This window comes from Lampris incognitus, chromosome 8, assembly GCF_029633865.1.
Source record: "Lampris incognitus isolate fLamInc1 chromosome 8, fLamInc1.hap2, whole genome shotgun sequence".
In the NCBI taxonomy this organism is placed as follows: domain Eukaryota; kingdom Metazoa; phylum Chordata; class Actinopteri; order Lampriformes; family Lampridae; genus Lampris; species Lampris incognitus.
This window is the reverse complement of record NC_079218.1, coordinates 17037517-17058819: the sequence shown is the minus strand read 5'-3', so window position 1 is coordinate 17058819 and position 21303 is coordinate 17037517. Positions and strand designations below refer to the sequence as shown.

General features: G+C 39.9%; 1 protein-coding gene across 1 annotated transcript; it reads left to right on the top strand.

Moving 5' to 3' along the window:
• Positions 1–1449: 1449 nt before the first annotated feature.
• Positions 1450–21277, top strand: frmd8 (FERM domain containing 8). The gene is made up of 11 exons (XM_056284822.1): positions 1450–1573; positions 7023–7120; positions 7357–7524; positions 8501–8602; positions 8810–8868; positions 9215–9381; positions 13002–13217; positions 14109–14232; positions 14598–14747; positions 16120–16348; positions 16678–21277. Exons 2-11 carry the CDS (start codon positions 7030–7032, stop codon positions 16788–16790), a joined length of 1419 nt encoding a protein of 472 aa, XP_056140797.1. The 5' UTR covers positions 1450–1573; positions 7023–7029; the 3' UTR covers positions 16791–21277.
• Positions 21278–21303: the final 26 nt, after the last annotated feature.

Genomic DNA, 21303 nt, shown 5'->3' with positions numbered 1-21303 from the left:
TGTAGGGAGTGCATACAGGCACGTGGAGGCTACACACACTACTGAGCCTCATTTTGAATCGTCTTGAAGAATTTCCACAGAAGTTGGATCAGCCTATGTTCTTATTTTCCACTTTGATTTTGAGTATGATTCTGAATCCAGACCTTAATGGGCTAATGATTTTGATTTTCATTGATCATTCTTAGGTTATTTTGCTCTAAACACATTCCTCTGTCTAATAAATAAAGATTTTCAGCTGAAATATTTCATTCATCGAGGTCTATATTGTGTTTTTAGGTGTTCCCTTTATTTTTTTGAGCAGTGTTTATCGACAGCAGCTCAATTTTTGACCTTTTGGCTAACTCTTATAATAGCCATCAACAGATTAAAAGAAAAAGAAAAAAAACGTAATTCTCCAGGGCTGATGCCTTTTATTTGTCCATTTGTGACACAGAAAAATGTCTGGGATATGAGCCACTGGGATATGAACCACTGGGATATGGGCCACTGGGATATGGGCCACTGGGATATGGGACGGGACTGAACAACTATTCGAACACAGGTTAAGAGTTCTTGTAATTGCTTGAAGTGGGTAAAACATACAGGATATATTTAAAAATGCACTATTTTATACACCCCAAGGACAGGGGGGCAATTTTTAAATAAAACGACAGATCACATACATTTGTGTCTAGGTCGTCTTGGCTATCTTGACAACATCGCTGAATTTATGCGACGAGGAGGAAAAACAACAGGAAATTCCTACCTGAAAACCACATACCGTCTCTAGCGTGTAGCTGGAATGTATCAAATGAAAAAGTGCTACATAAGCAAACACTTTTAGCAGACTGTTCTGTTACGTGGCGTGACACACGATAGATGTGACGTTGAACCGTTACACAAAGTATTTAGGAAAACCTCCCTAAACCTCAGTGAACGTAATCTGGCACTCAGACAGACCCAGACTGGGAACGAGCGTGTTTGAGGACATGCGCCTTTTTTCCCTTACCGCGGTGGCGTTTTATCACGTGACGACGCTGCGCTTATAGATTCTTTTGGATGAATACATTCTTTTGAACGTGATCCGCGGAACGCGAAGACGTGATTAATCTCCATTTCATCCCATTTTTATCGTCCGAACGGATTGACTAGGAATAAAAATACGGTGCAGGTATTATCTCGGTGGCTCTACATGACGATGAGAAAAAGCTGTGGACACTCGAATGTGCTATGGTAACACTTCTTCGGCTACTGTGTCACTAAACAAAAGAAATATGTCCATTGCTGTCCTCGTAGTGCCTTTTAACACATTTATCCAATATTAGGATCGTTTATATCGTGTTCAGTATAATTGATCAAGTCACCGTAGTAGTTGTCGCGCCCATTAACCTGTGGTTCAAATTGAAACGATCGTTCACGAGTCACCCATCACTGTGACGCTAGCTGCTCCCGGAAAGCTAGTCAGCCGTACTAAACTGCCGAGGTTAGCTCGGTCGCTAAAAGCGACACGTAATTTTACGTATTTATAAACACTTGTCTACTTCCTATTTAGACAAGACACCGGGAGCGGAGCGAAGATCATCACAGTTGAAGGGTAGGTAAACGAAATATCGATTTGTTTCTTTGCTTGCAAACAGTTTTGACAATCCACACAGTACTAGCTTGAGTCAACAATACATCTTGAGTGGTCATGACGCTAAAAGTAGGAATGCTATGTGAGTTTTGTGGCCATGTAACGGTGGGTGATTTTAGATGCGCTTGCCCCTTTTTCCGCTAAGTGATGATCGAAACGTGCAAAATACAAATTGATCAAATACCTTGTCAAGACGAACGTGTCATTAATTAGTACACTTTGTTTCTAAAGAACTTCCACACCTGGTTGGTTTGGTATTGTATTGTTTTGGCTTGGCTGGACCCTGTAACATTGTGAGGTACCTTAATTTCAGTTTTATTCGGAGAGATCAAGGCACCCCAGTCTTCGGGTATTTGCTTGAGACAACCGCTTGTACACCGCCTCACGATGTCGCTCTCTGGGAGATATCCAGTTGTCTCCCATTGGTTTGCATTGGACCTGCAATATAGACTTTGCCGCTAGGCGTCAGAGAGACGGAGCGCGAAGAATCGCTCAGATTCGCCGACTGGGAGTCTATTGGGCTAAAATTATTGACTTGTTTATTGCAAAGAACTAGAATATTCCCACATACATTTCAGTTTATCAACCATTATGACCAATGTTATTTGGTATCGAGTACTAGGTTGTTTTTTTTGTTTTGTTTTTTGGTTAGCCTGACCTACAACTGCCTCATGTGAATATGATTTCAAGCGTGGCAGTGCTAGCGTTGCAGCTACCTGATGCTGATTAGTTGCGACATACAGGACTATCAAAATGTATTGCCGATACGTGATATGACTGTGACAACCTCAAAGGTATGAATCATAATCAGCGAAAACACTGAAATGGTGTTTTCATTTTTTTTACATTAAGAGGGATGGCTTCCTCTGAATAGTGCATCAATTTGCAAGGATTTGTAATATCACTATGCAATGATATAGAGGATAATAAGTGGTGTAAACTGGCTGTTTTTGGGATTAATCTGTATAGAGTCCAAGTCATTCTGCACTCTCTGTGCTTAACGGCGCCAATAGTGGCTGAATGAGTTACCTTGCTTTTCTTTAGAAACGCCTTGGTTTGACTTATGCAACATTGTCTGTGGGTGTGAGAAAGATTGCGACAGAAGGGTGCCAGCAAGAGTTAAAGGGTCGGTTTACAAGATGGTAGTGAGACCAGCTATGTTATATGGTTTGGAGACGGTAGCACGATGAAAAGACGGGAGGCAGAGCTGGAGGTGGCAGAGTTGATGATGCTAAGATTTTCGTTGGGTGTGATGAAGAAGGACAGGATTAGGAATGAGTATATTAGAGGGACAGCTCAGTTTGGATGGTTTGGAGACAGAGCTAGAGAGGCAAGATTGGCATGGTTTGGACATGTACGGAGGAGAGATGATGGGTATATTGGGAGAAGGATGCTGAAGATGGAGCTGCCAAGCAAGAGGAAAAGAGTAAGGCCAAAGAGGAGGTTTATGGATGTGGTGAGGGAGGACATGCAGGTGGCTGGCGTGACAGGAAGATGCAGAGGACAGGAAGAGATGGAAATGAATAATCCGCTGTGGCAACCCCTAACGGGAGCAGCCAGAAGTAGTAGTAGATGTATGCTCAGCTAAGATGAATGAGGGGTTTTGTTGATAAATTTGCAACACAAATCAATGGAAGGCATTTGCCAAATAAAAAAAATGATCTAGTGATGTTCAGTTATGGCTTTGGACATCCTGGACTGTTGCACCCTTGCTAGGCTTGTTGCAATGGCTAGTTTTCCTCGTGACTTACGATGTTAGAGCAGCACAGGTATTAACACTGTTAATACAAGTACTGTACATAGTGTCCTCTCATCTTGAAGTAGCATAGTCACGTGACATCTGGCCTTGTGAGACTGCTCTAGGGCCAGTGTTTCACAACGTGGTCAAATGTAATCTTTTTTTAGCCATTATGAAAGGTTCCAAAAGATATTCAGGGAGGCTGAACAACAACTCATTTGTTCCATGCTAGTGAAACTTTGGCTCATACATGATAATCTCATGTAGACAAAAAAGGAAACTTCTAACCAAAGGTGCCATTTCCTAAAGCAGGCATTTTCAAACTTGCAAGAGGACTCATTATCCTAGTTATTTTGGCAAGATTGTCTCTGGACCATCTGTCAGCTCGACAAGATGGAGGTCTGGCTACATGAGATTAGGGTAAATGAGAAAACCCCCATAAGATAGCCAGCACCTAACTTGCTCATCAGCAACAGCATTAGAGAGTTTATCACGTGATGTTTCTTAATGGTTTCCAATTACAAGGTAATATGACAATTGGAGTCACTCAAGCAGAGGCCTTTCTAAACTAAGAGAGTATTATACACCATGATAGCTGATAGCAGATTTTCAATGCACAATAAGAAAGGCTAACAGTTTGTAGTGGCAAAATACATGAGCACTGTTAATCAAAGATATAAAAGAGCAGCAGCACAAGTGTTAAAATGACACCTCTGTGACAAGTAGACAGACTAGTAGTCTGTCAGTAATCTGTCTGGTTTGTATGGCCATTAGTTGGTGCATTAGAATATACCTCATGTCTACACTCTACTTGGCATCACTGGGGCTGAAAAAAGGAAAGCCATCAAGTCTGCAGAGAGGGCCTCCAGATGGCTTTGGATCAGAAGGAGTGATCTGTGGGCCAATGCTGCTGAGACACGAGCCAGGACCTGATCAACCCTGGCTGGGTCGCCTGAGCAAGGGTGTATGATATTGAAAGACCCAGTGGTTAGCACTGTCGCCTCACAGCAAGAAGGTCCTGGGCTCGAACTCCAGGGTTGTCCAACCTTGGGGGGGGGGGGTCCCTCTGTGTGGAGTTTGCATGTTCTCCCCGTAACTGTGGTGAGTTTTCTGCGGGTGCTCCAGTTTCCCCCACCATCAAAAATAAACTTCCATGTTAAGGTTTATGCTCTGTCTATGTCCCCGACCAAGGCAATGGGAAAAGAACTGGAGTTGGTCCCTGGGCGCAGCATGAAGGCGGCAGCCCACTGCTCCTAGCTACACAGATCACAGCTAGGATGGGTTACTTTACAATAAAATGAATTTCCCTAAAGCATTAATAAAGGAAACTTAATTAATTAATTAACGGCCAAGGACCTCAGGAAACATAACTGATGTGTCCCATTGCATCCTAGGATGTACCTTTGACTCATGTATTCCTTTGTATTTTGTGCTTAGATGAAATATTGTTAGGACCTTGGGGGTCATCCCAGGTCGTCCTCTGTGTGGAGTTTGCATGTTCTCCCTGTGTCTGCGTGGGTTTCCTGCAGTTTCCTCCCACAGTCCAAAGACATGTAGGTCAGTTGAATCAGCTGTACTAAATTGCCCCTGGGTGTGTATGTGTCGGCCCTGTGATGGCCTGGCGGCCTGTCCAGGGTGTCTCCCTGCCTGCCGCCCAGTGACTGCTGGGATAGACTCCAGCATCCTGGCGACCCTGAGAGCAGGATAAGCGGTTAAGATAATGGATGGATGGATGAAATATTGGTAACATTAGCAAACAAAAGGACAAGGGTAACTTCCCCAATGCTAATCAGTTTTTCGAGGATTATTTCTGTTGTGCTCAAGGATGCATTTTGTTGCGTTCTAAGTTGAACACTATCTTATTTCTTAATGTAATGATAGAAACCCACCTTATTTACTTTGTCTTTTGTGACATTTCCAAATTTTCCTTGAATCACGAAACGGATGGAAACAGAGTAATGAGTACTTGAAGCAAAGAGAGTAACTTTGAGTGGGAAAAGAACATGTCAAAAAGTGGGTTTCCAAAAAACAGGTGGATGGAAACTTTCCATCCACCTGTTTTTATGTGCACTTCGAATCTGTACACAAGAAAACATGAGTGGAAATGGCAGAAACTAAAAAAAAAAGAAGCTTAATTATCACAACAAAAAAAACATTAAGCTCAGCTGAGGTAGAAAAGTTGGTGTGTCGATGCAGAGAAAAAGCAGTAAAGGGTGATGGAAATAGATTTTTTTTTAATAAATGATGATGTAATGTGTCACATGCTTCTCAAAGCTGGTTAGTGAAATGCCTCTGCAAAATTATCTCCTAGAGCTGCTTGGTGTGTCAGCATTCCCAGACATATGGGGGACTTCGTTGTGGTGCAGTAGTCATTTTAGCCCTTATTAAATAAGCTGTTGCGTTCCCTCTTCGTTCTCTGGGCTGCTTGTAACAGCGTGATGTACCACAACTGATAGAGTTATCGCCACTCTTACAACGGCAAATAAATCTGCTTGCCATCTCTTCATTTTGTGTGGTTGGCGTTCTTTTGATTTTGTAATCTCATCGCACCGCCTTCAGAGTATTCACACAGCAGGAGTTAATGGAAACACACTGATATGCACTTTTGACGACTTTTTGGAAATTCGCTTAACATTTGTACAGCATTAGGTTGGAAACATAACCAGTGTAGCACTAGTGTTAAAAAGGGTTATACACATTTAGCCATTTGTCCTATAAGTTACTCATTATTAACTATCATTTTCACCTTATAGTAGAGGGGCCTTTAGATTCATATGGCCTTCTGTTTTTTTGTACATGTTTTGTCATATCATTCATTGTCATGTCATTTTTTTGTCTTATCGTTGTTCATATAGTCATATCATTGTTCATATAGTCATATCATAGTTCATATAGTCATATCATTGTTCATATAGTCATATCATTGTTCATTTAGTCATATCATTGCTCTAGTGATTGAATAGAAATTGTACCTTCTCACACAAGATGGTTTCTTTTGCTGCACTGTTGTGTTTTGCTGCAACTTCTGGGTTGAAGTACATCATATAAACATAGATTCTTGTCTACTTTTGGACTTGCCCTTTTTCTAATCAAACAATGGCAATTTGTAAGACTGTTGAGGCTTAAAAGAGTTTTGTCAAGAAAATCAAAATATTTTTAGAGCTTTTGTGAAATTCTACCAGCTGTGATTTGGATGTGAGATTCATCAAACTGCTGCAAAACTTCTCAATTGGCTCAGGGTTAACAAAATGCTCTAATACTTATGTTGAAAACATAGATTTACAAAACTATGGTCATGTGATTATGTCACAGCATTCAAGCAGTTTAAAAGTAAAAACCTTAAACAGCAAGCTTGTAATTCTAACAGTGGTCCTTGTCAGAAAGCTGTACATCTCTGCCTTGCTCTCTGCTTCAATAGAGACGGGTGTGAAATGCCATTTGAACCCCCATCTTTGAAATGTAATCTAGACAAAATTCTGTTGTGTTGCAGGGGAGCAATTCACAAATTTTATTTTATTATCTGATTTTGTTAACTGGAGCTTGAGAAGTACAAGATAAACTGGTTTTTGTTTTAAAATTAAGTGGCAGAACTGTGAGAATCCTGTGTGGGTATGATAGGTTCTGAAATAGCGCAGATGTTATTGTGTCATTTTTTTCAATTGTGCATTTCAGGCTAGGGATGGAGGGGGATGAGTGCGGTTTTCCTCCAGAATCTTCGGATAATCACTCACAGAGAGGAAGTGTAGCTTCATCTGCAACTCTTACCCGTGGTATGATGTGAAAATACTAACATTAAGAGGAAAACACAACTCTTCAATCGATGCTAAAATGTGAAGTTTTCATCTGTAACCACCATTAAGACTACATACATTTAAGTGTGATTTTTTTCACTTTAGTATGTTTTGCATATTAGTCAATATAGCATCAATTTTGTTATTCAAAGTTTGTGTGTGTGTGTGTGTGTGTGTGTGTGTGTGTGTGTGTGTGTGTGTGTTTGTTTACACAGCTCAAGATGTGCTTATCTACTTGGTGGGTGACAGTGCAGTACACCTATTTGTTGAAGGGGTTGGTGGCGTCAGTGTGCAAGAGTTGGGCCGTAGTGTCCGAGAAGCTCTACATATTCCCGACGCTGCACAGGATGCTTTTGCTCTCTGGCTCTGCTCCCCTCTGCTTGGTAACCTTATTTGGAATATTTTTCAGACTGCTCAGTATTGTGACACATTTCTTTTGTTAGGGTTGCCATAGTACAGCAATTCTCAGATTATGTGACAGCATACATTAGGAGCCACTTTGCACAGTGCAGGACTCAGAATTTCTTCATCATTTCTACACACCCTTATATTGTATACTCATATTTTATATACTTTCCAATAGTGCTACTACCCGTTTCAATCACTCCTCCAAATTAGATTTAGATGAATTGCTGTCTGCCACATCCCCATACAATTATAAGGTGTGCTATCGACATCTTTAATTTACCACATTCCTTGTTTTTTATGACCTGTAACATGCTTGTTGTGTGGAACTTCTGTAATCGGTGCTATATGTAATTTAAAAAGATCGCAATATGAATGAAGTGTGCATGTTTGAGATGACCAAAACCAGACGATTCTGCATTTGTTATTGATTCACAAGATGCAAATAAGTCAGGCTGACTGAGCCTGCAGTCATCTAAAAATGACTCAAACTAGTCAATTGTTTGTTTGAATATGTTTGATTATATTTTGTCTAACCAACCGTTTAAGCAAAATTATAATCTTATTAGACTCCAGTCCAGCCAATTACAGGCTGTTGTTACACAGATTGTGAATGATTTTTTTTCCTAATCTGTATTTTAAATGAACTGTTTACATTGCAGGCAAGTACATTTACTGCACATGCCCAGAGTTTGAAATCTTAACAATTTTTTTTTTTGTGCATCCTGTATCAGATATGGCTGTCAGATCCTTCATGGAATGTAGGGATTCATGTGGAACTTGCTCCAGAGAATCTGGTGAAATGTCTGTGACACAGCCATTATGCGCTTTAGAGTTGAATGGTATCCCTCTTGATTACCACCACACTTCCAAAGGGAGCATAAGGCAGGGCAGAGAAGCTCAAGAAGCACAGTCATCTTATTATCACATCTTTATTGTCCCCCGATTTCTCAGAATTGCAGTTAAAGCCAAGGCACCAGCCATACAAACTGTGTCGGCAGTGGCAAGACCTGCTGTATCGCTTCACTGAGGCCTCAGAGGACGACATATCACAAGGTGAGAGTGAATATGGAGAAGGAGTGGGACACCTTACCCCTACCAGCCCAGTTTGAAATGAAGCTAATTTTCTGCAGCACAAATTTTCCATCAGCAATGGAGTCATAACCCCTAACGGGTTCCAAACCACACATTCATCAGACGCCATAATGTATTTACATTTTACTGCTTTTATGCACTCAATTGTCTCTCTTTTCTTTCCCCAAGATGAACCTTGTCTCCAGTACAGACGGAATGTGTTTTATCCCAAGTCTAAAGAGCTACAGGTATTCATTCAATGCATTAAAAGTTTAAAGCATAACAGGAACAAAAAGTGGATAAGTTCAGAGGGGTTGGATACTATCTGAAGGCACTGTAGATTGCAAATTCTTGTGGAAGTACAAACTGCACCAAATAATGCATTAATAATTGTTCATTGTTGTAGGTTACAATGAAAAATGCTATTGGCTTTGCTACAGCTGTTTCATTTTTTTGTCACTAAATTGTTTTACATTCTTTACATGCCGCATTCTACTTTTCTTACCATACTTTTCTACTGCTATCATACTTAATAAAGGGATTGATATGTTCATTTTAATGTGTATAATCTGTTATTTTGCAATCTTTGAGCAGATAGAAGATGAAGGAGTGTTGAGACTCCTGTATGAGGAGGCCAAGAGCAACATTCTTACTGGTCGCTACCCCACTGACCCGGAGCACTGGACAGCTCTTGGAGCACTGGCTCTGACCCTTGATGAGGGCATCGGTCTAGACAACCAAAAACTGACTGCCACTATAAAGTAAGAAGTACAGCCTAGGTTTGTCAGTAATTGGTGGATCACACTGATTTCTGCTTTCTTTTGCTTTTCCATTTTTGGAGTGTAGTTACATAGGGTTAGCTCCAAACTTGTGGTCAGAGGGTTAGTAGTTTGCCCCCCTCCCCTGCCATAGAGCACTGTTGAAAAGTAGTGTTGTTGTCCAGTAGGGAGCTCCTTCCCACTGGACCCGGAAACAGTAATGTCCCTGCACGATTGTAAGGTTCACCGTACAGTTACAGGTGCCGTCAAATCCAACAGGTGTGATCTCTGAGCAATTTCTACTACAGTTAAATTGATGAGAGAAAACTGAGTTTTATATCCTGTCTTGATGGATGGATTACTCCAAACAAAACATCCTCCTGTTGACATGTTATAGTCCTCTTGTTTGTTTTCTTCTTTGTTTCATGTCTGCAGAAATGTGGTACTACATCACCCCCGTGCTTATGGTGTGCATCTGTACTGCAGTTGCCTCTACTATTGTTCCCTGTCAGTTAAATTGTCACATCACAATGAACAGTTCACACATCAGTGATCAAGATAAAACATTTTCACTTTTTCCAACTTATCACTTCAATGGATAGAAATGTTGCTTTTGCGTGTAGCATGTCGGCTTATTACAACCATCACCTGCCTTGTAAGTAAGAATGGCTTTTACAAAACCCAAGCATGCGGTAAACATACTTACAACACGGATATTTTCATTTGTCATATTAGCCCCAAAATGACTGGGGGATAATGGGGTTGAATTAAAAAAAGGAATTGAACAAAGCTAAAAGTCTGAGATGTAGGAGCCCAGTTTTGTCTCATTTATAAACCAAGCAACAAAATACACAGGTGGCCCCTAGCCACTGTCTCTAGACATACAGTGCATCTGGAAAGTATTCACACCCCTTCACTTTCCCCACATTTTGTTATGTTACAGCCTTATTCCAAAATGGATTAAATTTCTTTTTTTTCTCATCAATCTACATACAATACTCCATAATGACAAAGTGAAAAAGGTTTTGTAGAAATTTTTACAAATTTATTGAAAATAAAAAACGGAAATATTGCATGTACATAAGTATTCATACCCTTTACGCAGATTCATACCCAAGAAGACTTGGGTATGAAGCTACAAGCTTGGCACACCTATATTTGGGGTATTTCTCCCATTCTTCTCTGCAGATCCTCTCGAGCTCTGTAAGGTTAAATGGGGAGCGTCGCTGCACAGCTATTTTCAGGTCTTTCCGGAGATGTTCAATGAGGTTGAAGTCTGGGCTCTGGCTGGGCCACTCAAGGACATTCACAGACTTGTCCCGAAGCCACTCCTTCGTTGTCTTGGCTGTGTGCTTAGGGTCGTTGTCGTGTTGAAAGGTAAACCTTCGCCCCAGTCTGAGGTCCTGAGCAGGTTTTCATCAAGGATCTCTCTGTACTTTGCTCCATTCATCTTTCCCTCGATCCTGACTAGTCTCCCAGTTCCTGCCGCTGAAGAACATCCCCACAGCATGATGCTGCCACCACCATGCTTCACTGTAGGGATGGTATTAGCAAGGTGATGAGAGGTGCCTGGTTTCCTCCAGACGTGACGTTTGGCATTCAGGCCAAAGAGTTCAATCTTGGTTTCATCAGACCAGAGAATCTTGTTTCTCATGGTCTGAGAGTCCTTTAGGTGTTTTTCTGGCAAACTCCAAGCGGGCTGTCATGTGCCTTTTACTGAGCAGAGGCTTCTGTCTGGCCACTCTACCATAAAGGCCTGATTGGTGGAGTGCTGCAGAGATGATTGTCCTTCTGGAAGGTTCTCCCATCTCCACAGAGGAACACTGGAGCTCTGTCAGAGTGACCATTGGGTTCTTGGTCACCTCCCTGACAAAGGCCCTTCTCCCCCGATTGCTCAGTTTGGCTGGGCAGCCAGCTCTAGGGAGAGTCCTGGTGGATCTAAACTTCTTCCATTTATGAATGATCGAGACCACTGTGCTCTTTGGGACCTTCAAAGCTGTAGAAATATTTTTTACCCTTCCCCGTATCTGTCGGTCGATACAATCCTGTCTCGGAGGTCCACAGACAATTCCTTTGACTTCATGGCTTGGTTTCTGCTCTGACATGCACTGTCAAAAGTTGGACCTTATATAGACAGGTGTGTGCCTTTCCAAATCATGTCCAATCAATTGAATTTAGTACAGGTGGACTCCAGTCAAGATGTAGAAACATCTCAAGGATGATCAGTGGAAACAGGATGAACCTGAGCTCAATTTTGAGTGTCATAGCAAAGGGTGTGAATACTTATGTACATGCAATATTTCAGTTTTTTATTTTTAATAAATTTGCAAAAATTTCTACAAAACCTTTTTCGCTTTGTCATTATGGGGTATTGTGTGTAGATTGATGAGGAAAAAAAGGAATTTAATCCATTTTGGAATAAGGCTGTAACATAACAAAATGTGGGGAAAGTGAAGGGGTGTGAATACTTTCCGGATGCACTGTATGAACGGGTGTTTCAGATGTAGATAACCCAGAAATCAATGTCAAGATGTCACTTTGCCCACTGTCAGAATGTCAGAGAAAATAAGAGAAGGTACTCGAGTATATCCTCTCCAGTGAATCACCAGGATTACATGATACTTGATATTACCACAGCATTGCCCAATCAGTTTTCTGCTTCTCATATAAAAGAAAATGTTTGGAACAATAATGAGGAGGAAAACATGACTAGATCCGTATCTATGGATGAAAAATATAAATCCCCAATATCTTGGGGATCTTCATCCAGTAATTACTTTAAATTTGATGACAGTCTCTTCGATGAAAAAAAAAAACCAACTTATCTTTGTAGTAGACATTAAATAAGATGAGGTTACCTATAAAAAAACTTAGCATGTTAAAGCAGAGATGTGTCAGCATGGGAAGTCTTTCTTTTGCTTTCTTTATCCCTGATACCTTCCTTTCCTCATGTCGTTCATTATTTTCTTCCCACAGGATATGAGTGGTTGTGATTCAGGAGGAGAAATTACCTATAGCAATAAGATTTTGGAGTCCCCAAGTGTGTGCGTGTGAGAGTAAGAGGAGATTATGGAAATTTTGGAGGATGGAGAAGTGGAATCTCAGCAGACTGTGTAAATGTGGCCAATAATTGTCTTTGCAGAACGTATGGCTGTACAAACAAAGTGTTAGCAAATGGACAGACTATTTTTTTTTCTTTGCCTTCCAAATATGGTTAATATCACAAATCTACTTATATTCTTTAAAAACTGTTTTTCAATCATAAAAAATTGGTATGTCTCTAAATTTGTCTCTGTCACAATAGTTTACATTGCTGTTATAAGTGGTTAAGAGACCAACGCAAAATGGAAATAGGCTAACTGCAGTGTTGTAGAGGACTAAAATCTTCAAGGCATTGTTTATGACATGCAGAACACTGCACCCATCAGCCTGTAGCATTGTTGACGCGGCTTTTTGTCATAGGGGAACAGAAAAAAGAAAAAAGGGAAGTTTTTTTCTGTTTTCAAAGATCAGTTTTGTGACCTGAAAAAACTCCACAGCTCTGCCCTGTCTCCGCTGGTTTTGATTTGTTTTACCTGATTGACCGTTTTTGTACCCTTTTTCCTTTTTGCACTCACTGACAGAGAGAAAAAGCTGTCATCGTTTCTGCCTGCACATGTTGCAGCGGGGAGTGGTGGGCTGCTCTCTACACTGAGAGGCAAAGGAAGCCGTCAGGCAGGATTGGAACAGAACCTGTTGGATGAGTACAGAAAGATCAACACAGCCTCTGGCAGCCCACCTGAACCCTCACAACTCATACATCAGTACCTCAACACATGCCACAGTCTGCCTTACTACGGGTAGGCATTTATTCATATTTCTAGCTGTGTCTTTGGAAGCTAAGCTAAATTTCAGTAGTCACATTAAATCAATAACAAAATCAGCCTTCAACCACCTTAAAAATATCACAAGGATCAGAGGCCTGATGTCAGAACCTGGTCTAGAGAAGCTTGTACATCTCTAGCAGGCTGGACTACTGCAATAGACTGTTCACAGGTCTGTCTAAGACAGCAGTCAGACAGCTTTAGCTGGTCCGGAATGCTGCTGCCAGGGCTGTAACAAGGACCAAAAAAGCTCAGCATACAACTCCAGTTCTCAGATCACTACATCGGCTACCAGTTTCTCACAGAATCAACTTCAATATTCTATTGCTTGTCTGTAAATCACTGAACGGCTTAGGTCCAAGATACTCATCAGATCTCCTGACCCAGTATGAACCTTGCAGACCTCTTAGGTCAGCTGGTTCTGGATTACTGGCTGTTCCCAGAGTCAAAACTAAACATGATGAAACAGCCTTTAGTTTCTATACTGTTCAAATGTGGAACGAACTGCCAGAAGAGCTAAGACTTGAGACAATGCTGACTACTTTCAAATCTGAGCTTAAGAGCTACCTGTTTACCATTGCTTTTAATTGATTTTCTTTAAAATCAGATTTATTTGCCTGTTTGTTTTATTGTTTTTACTCTGTGTGCTTTTGCTTGCTTGGTTTTATTGTTTTTATCATGCATTTCTTGTGCTTTTGCCTGTGTACTCCATAAAGCACTTTGGGTTGCCTTTGGGTATGAAATGTGCTATATAAATTCTCCTTGCCTTGCCTAAGAGTAGTGCCAGATAAATGCCCAACTGCTTATTTGCCTATTTCAACTTGTGCATTATTTTTGGTATTTTAATGAACCGAACTGCTTTAACAGATGCGCTTTCTTCCTTGGAGAGATTGACAAGCCAGTACAAGGAATCCTCCAAAGGGGAGGACGCAAGGCTGTCAATGTGGGGATCAGCCTGGAAGGGGTTTATGTGATGGATATCAAAGAGAAGGTAATGTTTTATGCAGGTTTGACAACTGTATAGAGCATGCAATATTGTGTTTTTCAATTTTACTTACTAATCACTGGGGTCTTGTGTTTTTCATACTCTCATACAGTGGCAAACTGCAGTAGCTACTGTGTGTGTGTGTGTGCGTGTGTGTGCGTGCGTGCGTGCATGCGTTCTGCAACAATAAGGCAGGAGATAAACTTTTCACACAGTCCTTAATTTTATCAGTTTCACCACTCATACTCTTATTGCGTTTTGGCCTTGTATGCTGGCTTAGAGCACAGTGCACAAAGATAAGACTTGGAGAGAAGTGACATATTTCCATAAAAGCTTCCCTGAATCCCTTTCCTGAATTCATCTTCTTGCAGCATGTGCTCCTTGGACTGCGTTTCAGTGAGCTCTCATGGGACCACAGCTACCCCGAAGAGGAGGGGGACTCGCATATCCTTTGGCTGGAATTTGATGGCGAGGAAGATGGAACTCCAGTCAACAAGTTACTGAAGATCTACTCAAAACAAGTAATAAAGCTTGCAATGAGAATCGCTAAAAAGGAGGGCTTTTAAAAAAATTTCAACAACAAGCCATTCGGCCTCAAAGATAATGTCCAGGGAAAATAGGCTCGGGTTATTGTTCATCAGGCTTCTTTTTCTGTATGTCAGTAACGATTGCTTTCAACAGGGACATGGTCAGTGAAGCCACAGAGTAAACACTGCATCCAACATTATGCATTCTGCAGAGCTCCAACCTGTTGTTGCTTTAAGTGACGGCATTTCAGTTTGAAAGTGTTCACACATTTCACAAAAGCAACTTGTCCTTTCACAACTCATCCACGTCCATGAAGGCGTGTTTAAAGCTCCAACAGTGCTTCCAACAGCAAAGGTGTAGCAAAGGGAAAACTGGTTGCCTTCCTAATTAAAGAATCAGGAACACTTTATTTGTCATTTTATTTAATTTCACATACTTGCATAGAATTTTGCTGAATGGGGAATGAGACATTGGCAAGCTCACTTGGACGAAAGGGAAATGTGACATCAGAAATATGCACATTTGCTTCGTCTTTTCACATCATCATCTCTAATCTGTGACCAAGAAACAAGCACAGATTTCATTTACAGATTTAAATGATTTTTGAGGTTAGTTTTAAGTATGTCACATCTGTTCTGCATTTAATTACTGTAATAATAGTAGTAATAATAATAATGATAAACTGTTTATATTGCACCTGTTGTACATGAAATGCAGCATAGTGTTTTACAGTAGGTAAATTAAAGCAATCACAAGCAGAAAAAATAAAATAAAAAGTCTGTTTAAAAGTGCTTTACAATCAGAGGGTAAATGAAAATTAAAAGCAGTTTAAGAACGTAAGATGATATAAATGAAATATTAAATCAAGATTAAGATAAGTAAAATTTAAAAGCATAGAGTAATAAAATAGCTTAACGATAGTAAAATAGTAAATGGTTGTTAAAGTAGTAATAACATAAGAGATTAATTGGATGGATGTAGAACATCCCAATTAAAAAATTAGTTCACAAGTGCAACAGTTTTAAGCAGGTAAAACTCGTGTAGAATAAAATTAAGTATGCCTACTATATAAGCTAAAGACTTAATCTGAAAACATTGATGACATTTTAGCTGTTTTGTGATATTTGTCAAACAATATTTGAAGTATTTTGAATCGAGCTGTTAAATCATGTGATGATTATTGATCATTTGAATATTAGATGGTAAAGTTTATAGATTAGATTAGGTAGATAGATGCAGCCCAAAGAACAACCACTGGAAAAATGAAATAGTTGAATTATGCTCAAGAGACTAGTTCATCAGCCAATGCATTAAACGCTGCAAGAATCCAATAGGGGTAACCTCTGCATGTCTGATGTCCACTAGGCGGAGCTTATGAGTGGCTTCATTGAGTTTTGTGTGGAGCTGAGGTCTGCCTCTGAAGGGGGAGCAGCAGCCGACACTGATGGAGATGCCAGTCCGTCTCAGCAGCCTGCTGGACAGGATGCCAGCACTGAGAAAAGACAGGGGGGACAGCGTGGCAAACTGCGCCGGCAAAGCAGTGTTGTGTGCAGTCGGGTCCATTCCCTAAACACCATTAGCTACGTAGACAACGGTGAGTCTGGTAGAGTGGACAGGTTTGACGAAAGGTTGTGATCATACATTTCTAGTAAATAAGTTGTACCACTTGTCATTCTTTCAATATAAGGAAAGTTAGCTGCTGTTCATCTGAGGAAAAGGACCAAAAAAAACCCTTTTTTTAATTTGATATTCTGTCCTACTGAAATCTATCAATGCAACAAATTATTGTAATGAATCCAAACACAGTTTCTGTGTGCATGCAGTCATTTCAAATACAAACGGGTGACACTGCTAGATTACTTATTATATTTTGAGAGATTGTTTGCTTCATTGTTAGCAATTTTGTTTGTTCTTGTCTTTCAGGCAAAGAAATCAAACGCTTGAAACCAAAAAGGGCCGCATCCTTCTTTACCCGGCAGTCACCTGCAGCCACGTACTCTGCTGTGCAGGTGGGGGAAAGTCTGGAGCAGGGCTAACGTCGTGGATCAGTCCTGCTCCGCGCCTCTCTAAGACCAAAACTGAATATTTATATCGAGAAGTAAAGAAAATGCTTTATTCTAAAGCGGAGATTTTAACTCATAAAATATGAAAATGCAATGGACCAAGAGAGGAATCTGAGTCTGAATGGAAAATATTCATCCGTTGAAGTTGATTATATTAAAACAGTAATGTGAAAAACAAATGATCTATGGAGCGATAATGCGTGGAAATCGAGGTGACGTGACTACTCACTGGTCCCAGATGAAGCAGACAAACATGAGGGAAAGTCAGTATTTGTCAAAACTGTTGTTTTGGCCATTACATAAAAAAAATTAAAAAAAAGGCCTTTATAAATGTTCTTTTCCAGTCAGGTTTACTCTGAAATATTGGAAAAATATGGGACAAGCCTTGAGACTTGGGGAAATCCTTGGATCTCAGCGCCCGCTGCATATAATGTAATGATGTGTACACTTCATCAGTCCCACGGAGCGATGTCGAGCGCTGTTTATGAAAGGTCATCAACTACGTCAGCTCTTTTTAATGAACATCAGATAAACTTCTACTAGTTGAACATTAAGTAACTTAATTAAAAAAACAGCCATTATCAAAAACTGTAAGATGTTTTATTACTAAAACCACAGTTAACTGCATGATGAATATTCTGACTAGGCAGAAAGCAAAACTTTATATCACACTTAAAGCCATTTTTAAGTTATCAGACCGGGTGGTACTGTGGTAGACCCACATTAAGGAGCAGACTCGGTAATAGAGCGAAGATACTTTGTTTTTCAATTACACATTTCTAGTCATGGAAAATTAAAATCTTGGCAAACCAGATGTCTTACGAGTCACCCATGTAACATAAAGAACTTAAAAAAAAACTTAAGACGCACACGGTGATAATTGTGGAAAACTCAATGTGTTGTCCATCTTTATTGAAGGGCCGAAAATTAATGAGAATAAATTGGGAATTGCACCTACATAACTTATTCAACACTATTTCGTAACACTTCTTTGGCCTTTGAATCGTCACTTTCAAAATATCTGTTCAAACGTCACTTTCTCCTTTTCCCAAAAGACAATGATATTTATATTAGCAGCTCTTAGTTCAGCTTTTAACTACTTGTGCCAACATCCGTGGACAGAGTTTCACTTTTAACTGAGACGTCTTTATGTCAGGCAGCATCTTTAATGTTTGCTTGCTTAGCTCCGGCGGGAGGTTCATACCTAAAAATGACACAGTTGTGACCCAACTGAGGCTGAAATGACGATATAGTTTATTCAAGTAGCCCTTTTGACCAACCTTTCCTTTATATGACACTACTTCAGCCTACTGCGGAGAGCCAAACTACTGACTTGTTTATGCTGCAGCCTTTATCCTCACGTGTGGTTTGGTGGAGTGGAGAATGTATTTGTCCTGCAAGTTAAAGACCAGTTTCCCATTGATAGAAGTGGAGGAGCGCCGTCTTTAACCAGATACAGACATGCATGTTGCAGAAGAATTAACAAAGGACCTGTTATTGTATACTGTCTGTATACCAAAACAAGCCCATGATGGCATGCTGTAATATACAGCCTTTCCACTCATAGAGATGTACATATCGAGACAGATGGGCAGATTGGTATGTTTTTCCCGTTGGTGTTACTGGAAACCCTTAAAATCTTGGTAATTCTCCAAAATGTGTAAAATATGAAGACATGCATAAAAAATTAGCAGGAAATAAGCGATAGATACCAGAGTGTGGAGGATTTTGTTGTTTTTTTTTTTTTTTTGGTATATGGGTCTCTCAAGTTACAGGTCATCAGCAAATTCTCAAGTGTGCCAATACCAGAGCGGAGTTAGGTCTGATATCCATCAATGTGCCCCCTCTTTTCTGTACATTTTACAAGGGAGCGCCCACCAATTCTGATATTCACAAAATTAAATATGAGTTTATCATATTTCTAATTGCGCTAAAATGACATGTGCTTATTTGAGATGTGCTAATGCAAAAAAGAAATTGTTAACGTGCATTAATCTGAATTCCATATTTGTGTAAAGTGCAGGATTTTTCTCTTCTTTTTTTTTTACTTTTCTGATCCTTCACCTATGTCGGTTATATATATAACCAACTGATGCAAAGGCAACAGTCTAGGTTTATTGTTGCTGGTTCACACTATGCATGTCACATTGTAGAATAGCCATTCCAACACGTCATGTGATATCATACTGCGTTGTTAATACTAATATACTGTGTATATATTTCCTGTATATCTGCTAACTCTTTGTATTGTTTGCCAGCTTTGATAAAGAGAATCTTTTTACATTCATTTTCATATTCGTCAGTGTTCTTACATGAAAATGAAGGAATCGGCCACTTTAAGCATCATTTTCTAGAGCAATCACTTTAGAGAAACAAAGTGCCTTTTTATTTCAGCTAAGTAGGCTTTGGTGATGCTGTTTTGCAACTCGTACACCAGGGATGGGCAACTTGGTGGTGCAAGCAGATGTAATAATTACACAGGTGTGCTGGGGTCTGTCCCAGCACTTTTGATTTGATCTTTCTTAGCTGGTGAAGATTCGTTGGTCTGGCATGGTCTTCCTCTCATACACCGACTCCAGTTAGGTTATTAGTGAGCAATGTGATCGAGCTCTCATCTATGCAGCGGCCATTAAACTGTGAATTTGTTGAGATGCAACTTGTTAGTCGGTGAGTTCGTTGGGTTGGTAGAAAGATGCAAAGCCTTCTTGTGTCTCAGAACTTGAAAAGTATTCTCGAGTGTTCGGGTCTTGGCCGTTTTTTTTCTCTCTCTTCCATTCAGCAACATATTTTGGCATTAATATAAGCATTATAAAATTGAAATACATAGTAACTTTAATTATTTATTTCCCTTATTCAAATCCCAACATTAAAGAAATGGTTGAATGTGTCGTGCTGCTGTGTTTCTACTGGTACCAAGGGCTTTTCCTAAGGAGGCTAGCCAACTTCTACTGGGAGCAACGGTCTGTTGCATTGACTTCTCATTACAAAAAAACAAACTTCGATCAGCATGTAAAGCTGAATTAGTCTTTTCACCTCTTCAATGCAATTCCCTAAGTTAATTATGGACGCCAACTTATTTTGTGTTTGTCAGGGCTCAAGTAGTTAATTGGAAAGAGATGCTTCCTCCTCAGAGACATGTGCACCACTCGACTCCTGGGTACCAAACAGACATGGCAATGTGTAGCATTGTGCTGCCAGCCAGTGATATGTAACTATAAAGTAAATTAAAATGAATGTGAATTAAGTAAACACGGATAACTAATTATTGAAAACATTTTTTCTGTTGCCCTTAAACATTTTTAAAAAGTAACTTATTCACTCTAAAGATTGACTCAAAGTTTTTGGTAGTCTGTGGTTACGTAGGCTGGCTAATTAAAGTTAATTGTTTGAGTGATCATAGTCCAGGTGCTGAAGTGTTTATTAATGTCCTGATCCCTTGTCGATTCACATGCATAATATTTGTTTAAGCAGCATTGTCTTTTTCAAATTCTGGCAAGGCAGGAGTACTCAGCACAGAGGTAATTGTTTGATAAGGGTCTACACAACATGCTTGTCAGCCATGTTAGATGAGATGTAGAGAATTGCTCACACACTGATAACAAACAGAAGGTATGTCCATACTGAGGTTTAAAGATGCCGTTTCTCACCCCACACCTTTATGGTTGGCACTTGTGTTTGTGCAGCACTATAGACCATGAAATACTTGAGAATATTTGTGCATCCTTAAACCTCGGTGTGGACATGCCTTTTGGTTGTTGTCAGTGTGCGAGTATTTGTCTATGTCTCATCTTACATGCACTCAGCTCACGCTGTTTGACTAGAGTGCAAAGTATTATCCTATTTTTCAACCATGTCACACATACTTCATGCGCACACACAAGATTCTTGAGACCAAGTAGACATGTTTAAACTGGACAATAGAAATCTTTTCCTAAAAGTAAAAGCAAGGAGCATTTGTTTACATGGATTCAGACTGCTTTCACACTCAGATTGTTATTGGCTATCTTGGAGCCACATAAGGTATCATGGCTATATGAGACGACTAAACGTATAGTGAGAAAAGGAAGCACTTCAATAATGTGTATTGTGAAATGGGAGTTTTTGTCTCCATATCAATTGGTTTTGGCCTAATTGTGAGCCCCTTGTTGCCCATCACTGTTGTAGAATGCATTTGAAACCATTGTTTTGATTGGGATTGCATCCATCATGTATATTTCTTTCCTGTGATTATCGTTTTGTATATAGTACTATTAACCTCATTTCTAGCAATGTTGACTTTAACAAACATGCAAGAGGCAGTTTTTATTCAGCTTCACTACAAGGTGCCGATTTTCAAATATACATCTAAGGCAGAATATAAGTTAGATTCCATTGATTGTATTCGCAAAGCAATATATAGATTATTGCAGCCTATACAGATTTTTGTTATATGTACAAATAAAAATTCTTTTTGAGGATAAAGCCTATTTCTAATGACTTTATTTCT

Excerpts from the sequence above, each read along its gene's own strand:
- frmd8 (XM_056284822.1), top strand. The coding sequence starts at position 7,030 with ATGGAGGGGGATGAGTGCGGTTTTCCTCCAGAATCTTCGGATAATCAC. Across the intron at positions 8,603-8,809 it reads AGAGGACGACATATCACAAG|ATGAACCTTGTCTCCAGTAC; the intron begins GTGAGAGTGAAT and ends TCTTTCCCCAAG. Across the intron at positions 9,382-13,001 it reads AAACTGACTGCCACTATAAA|AGAGAAAAAGCTGTCATCGT; the intron begins GTAAGAAGTACA and ends ACTCACTGACAG.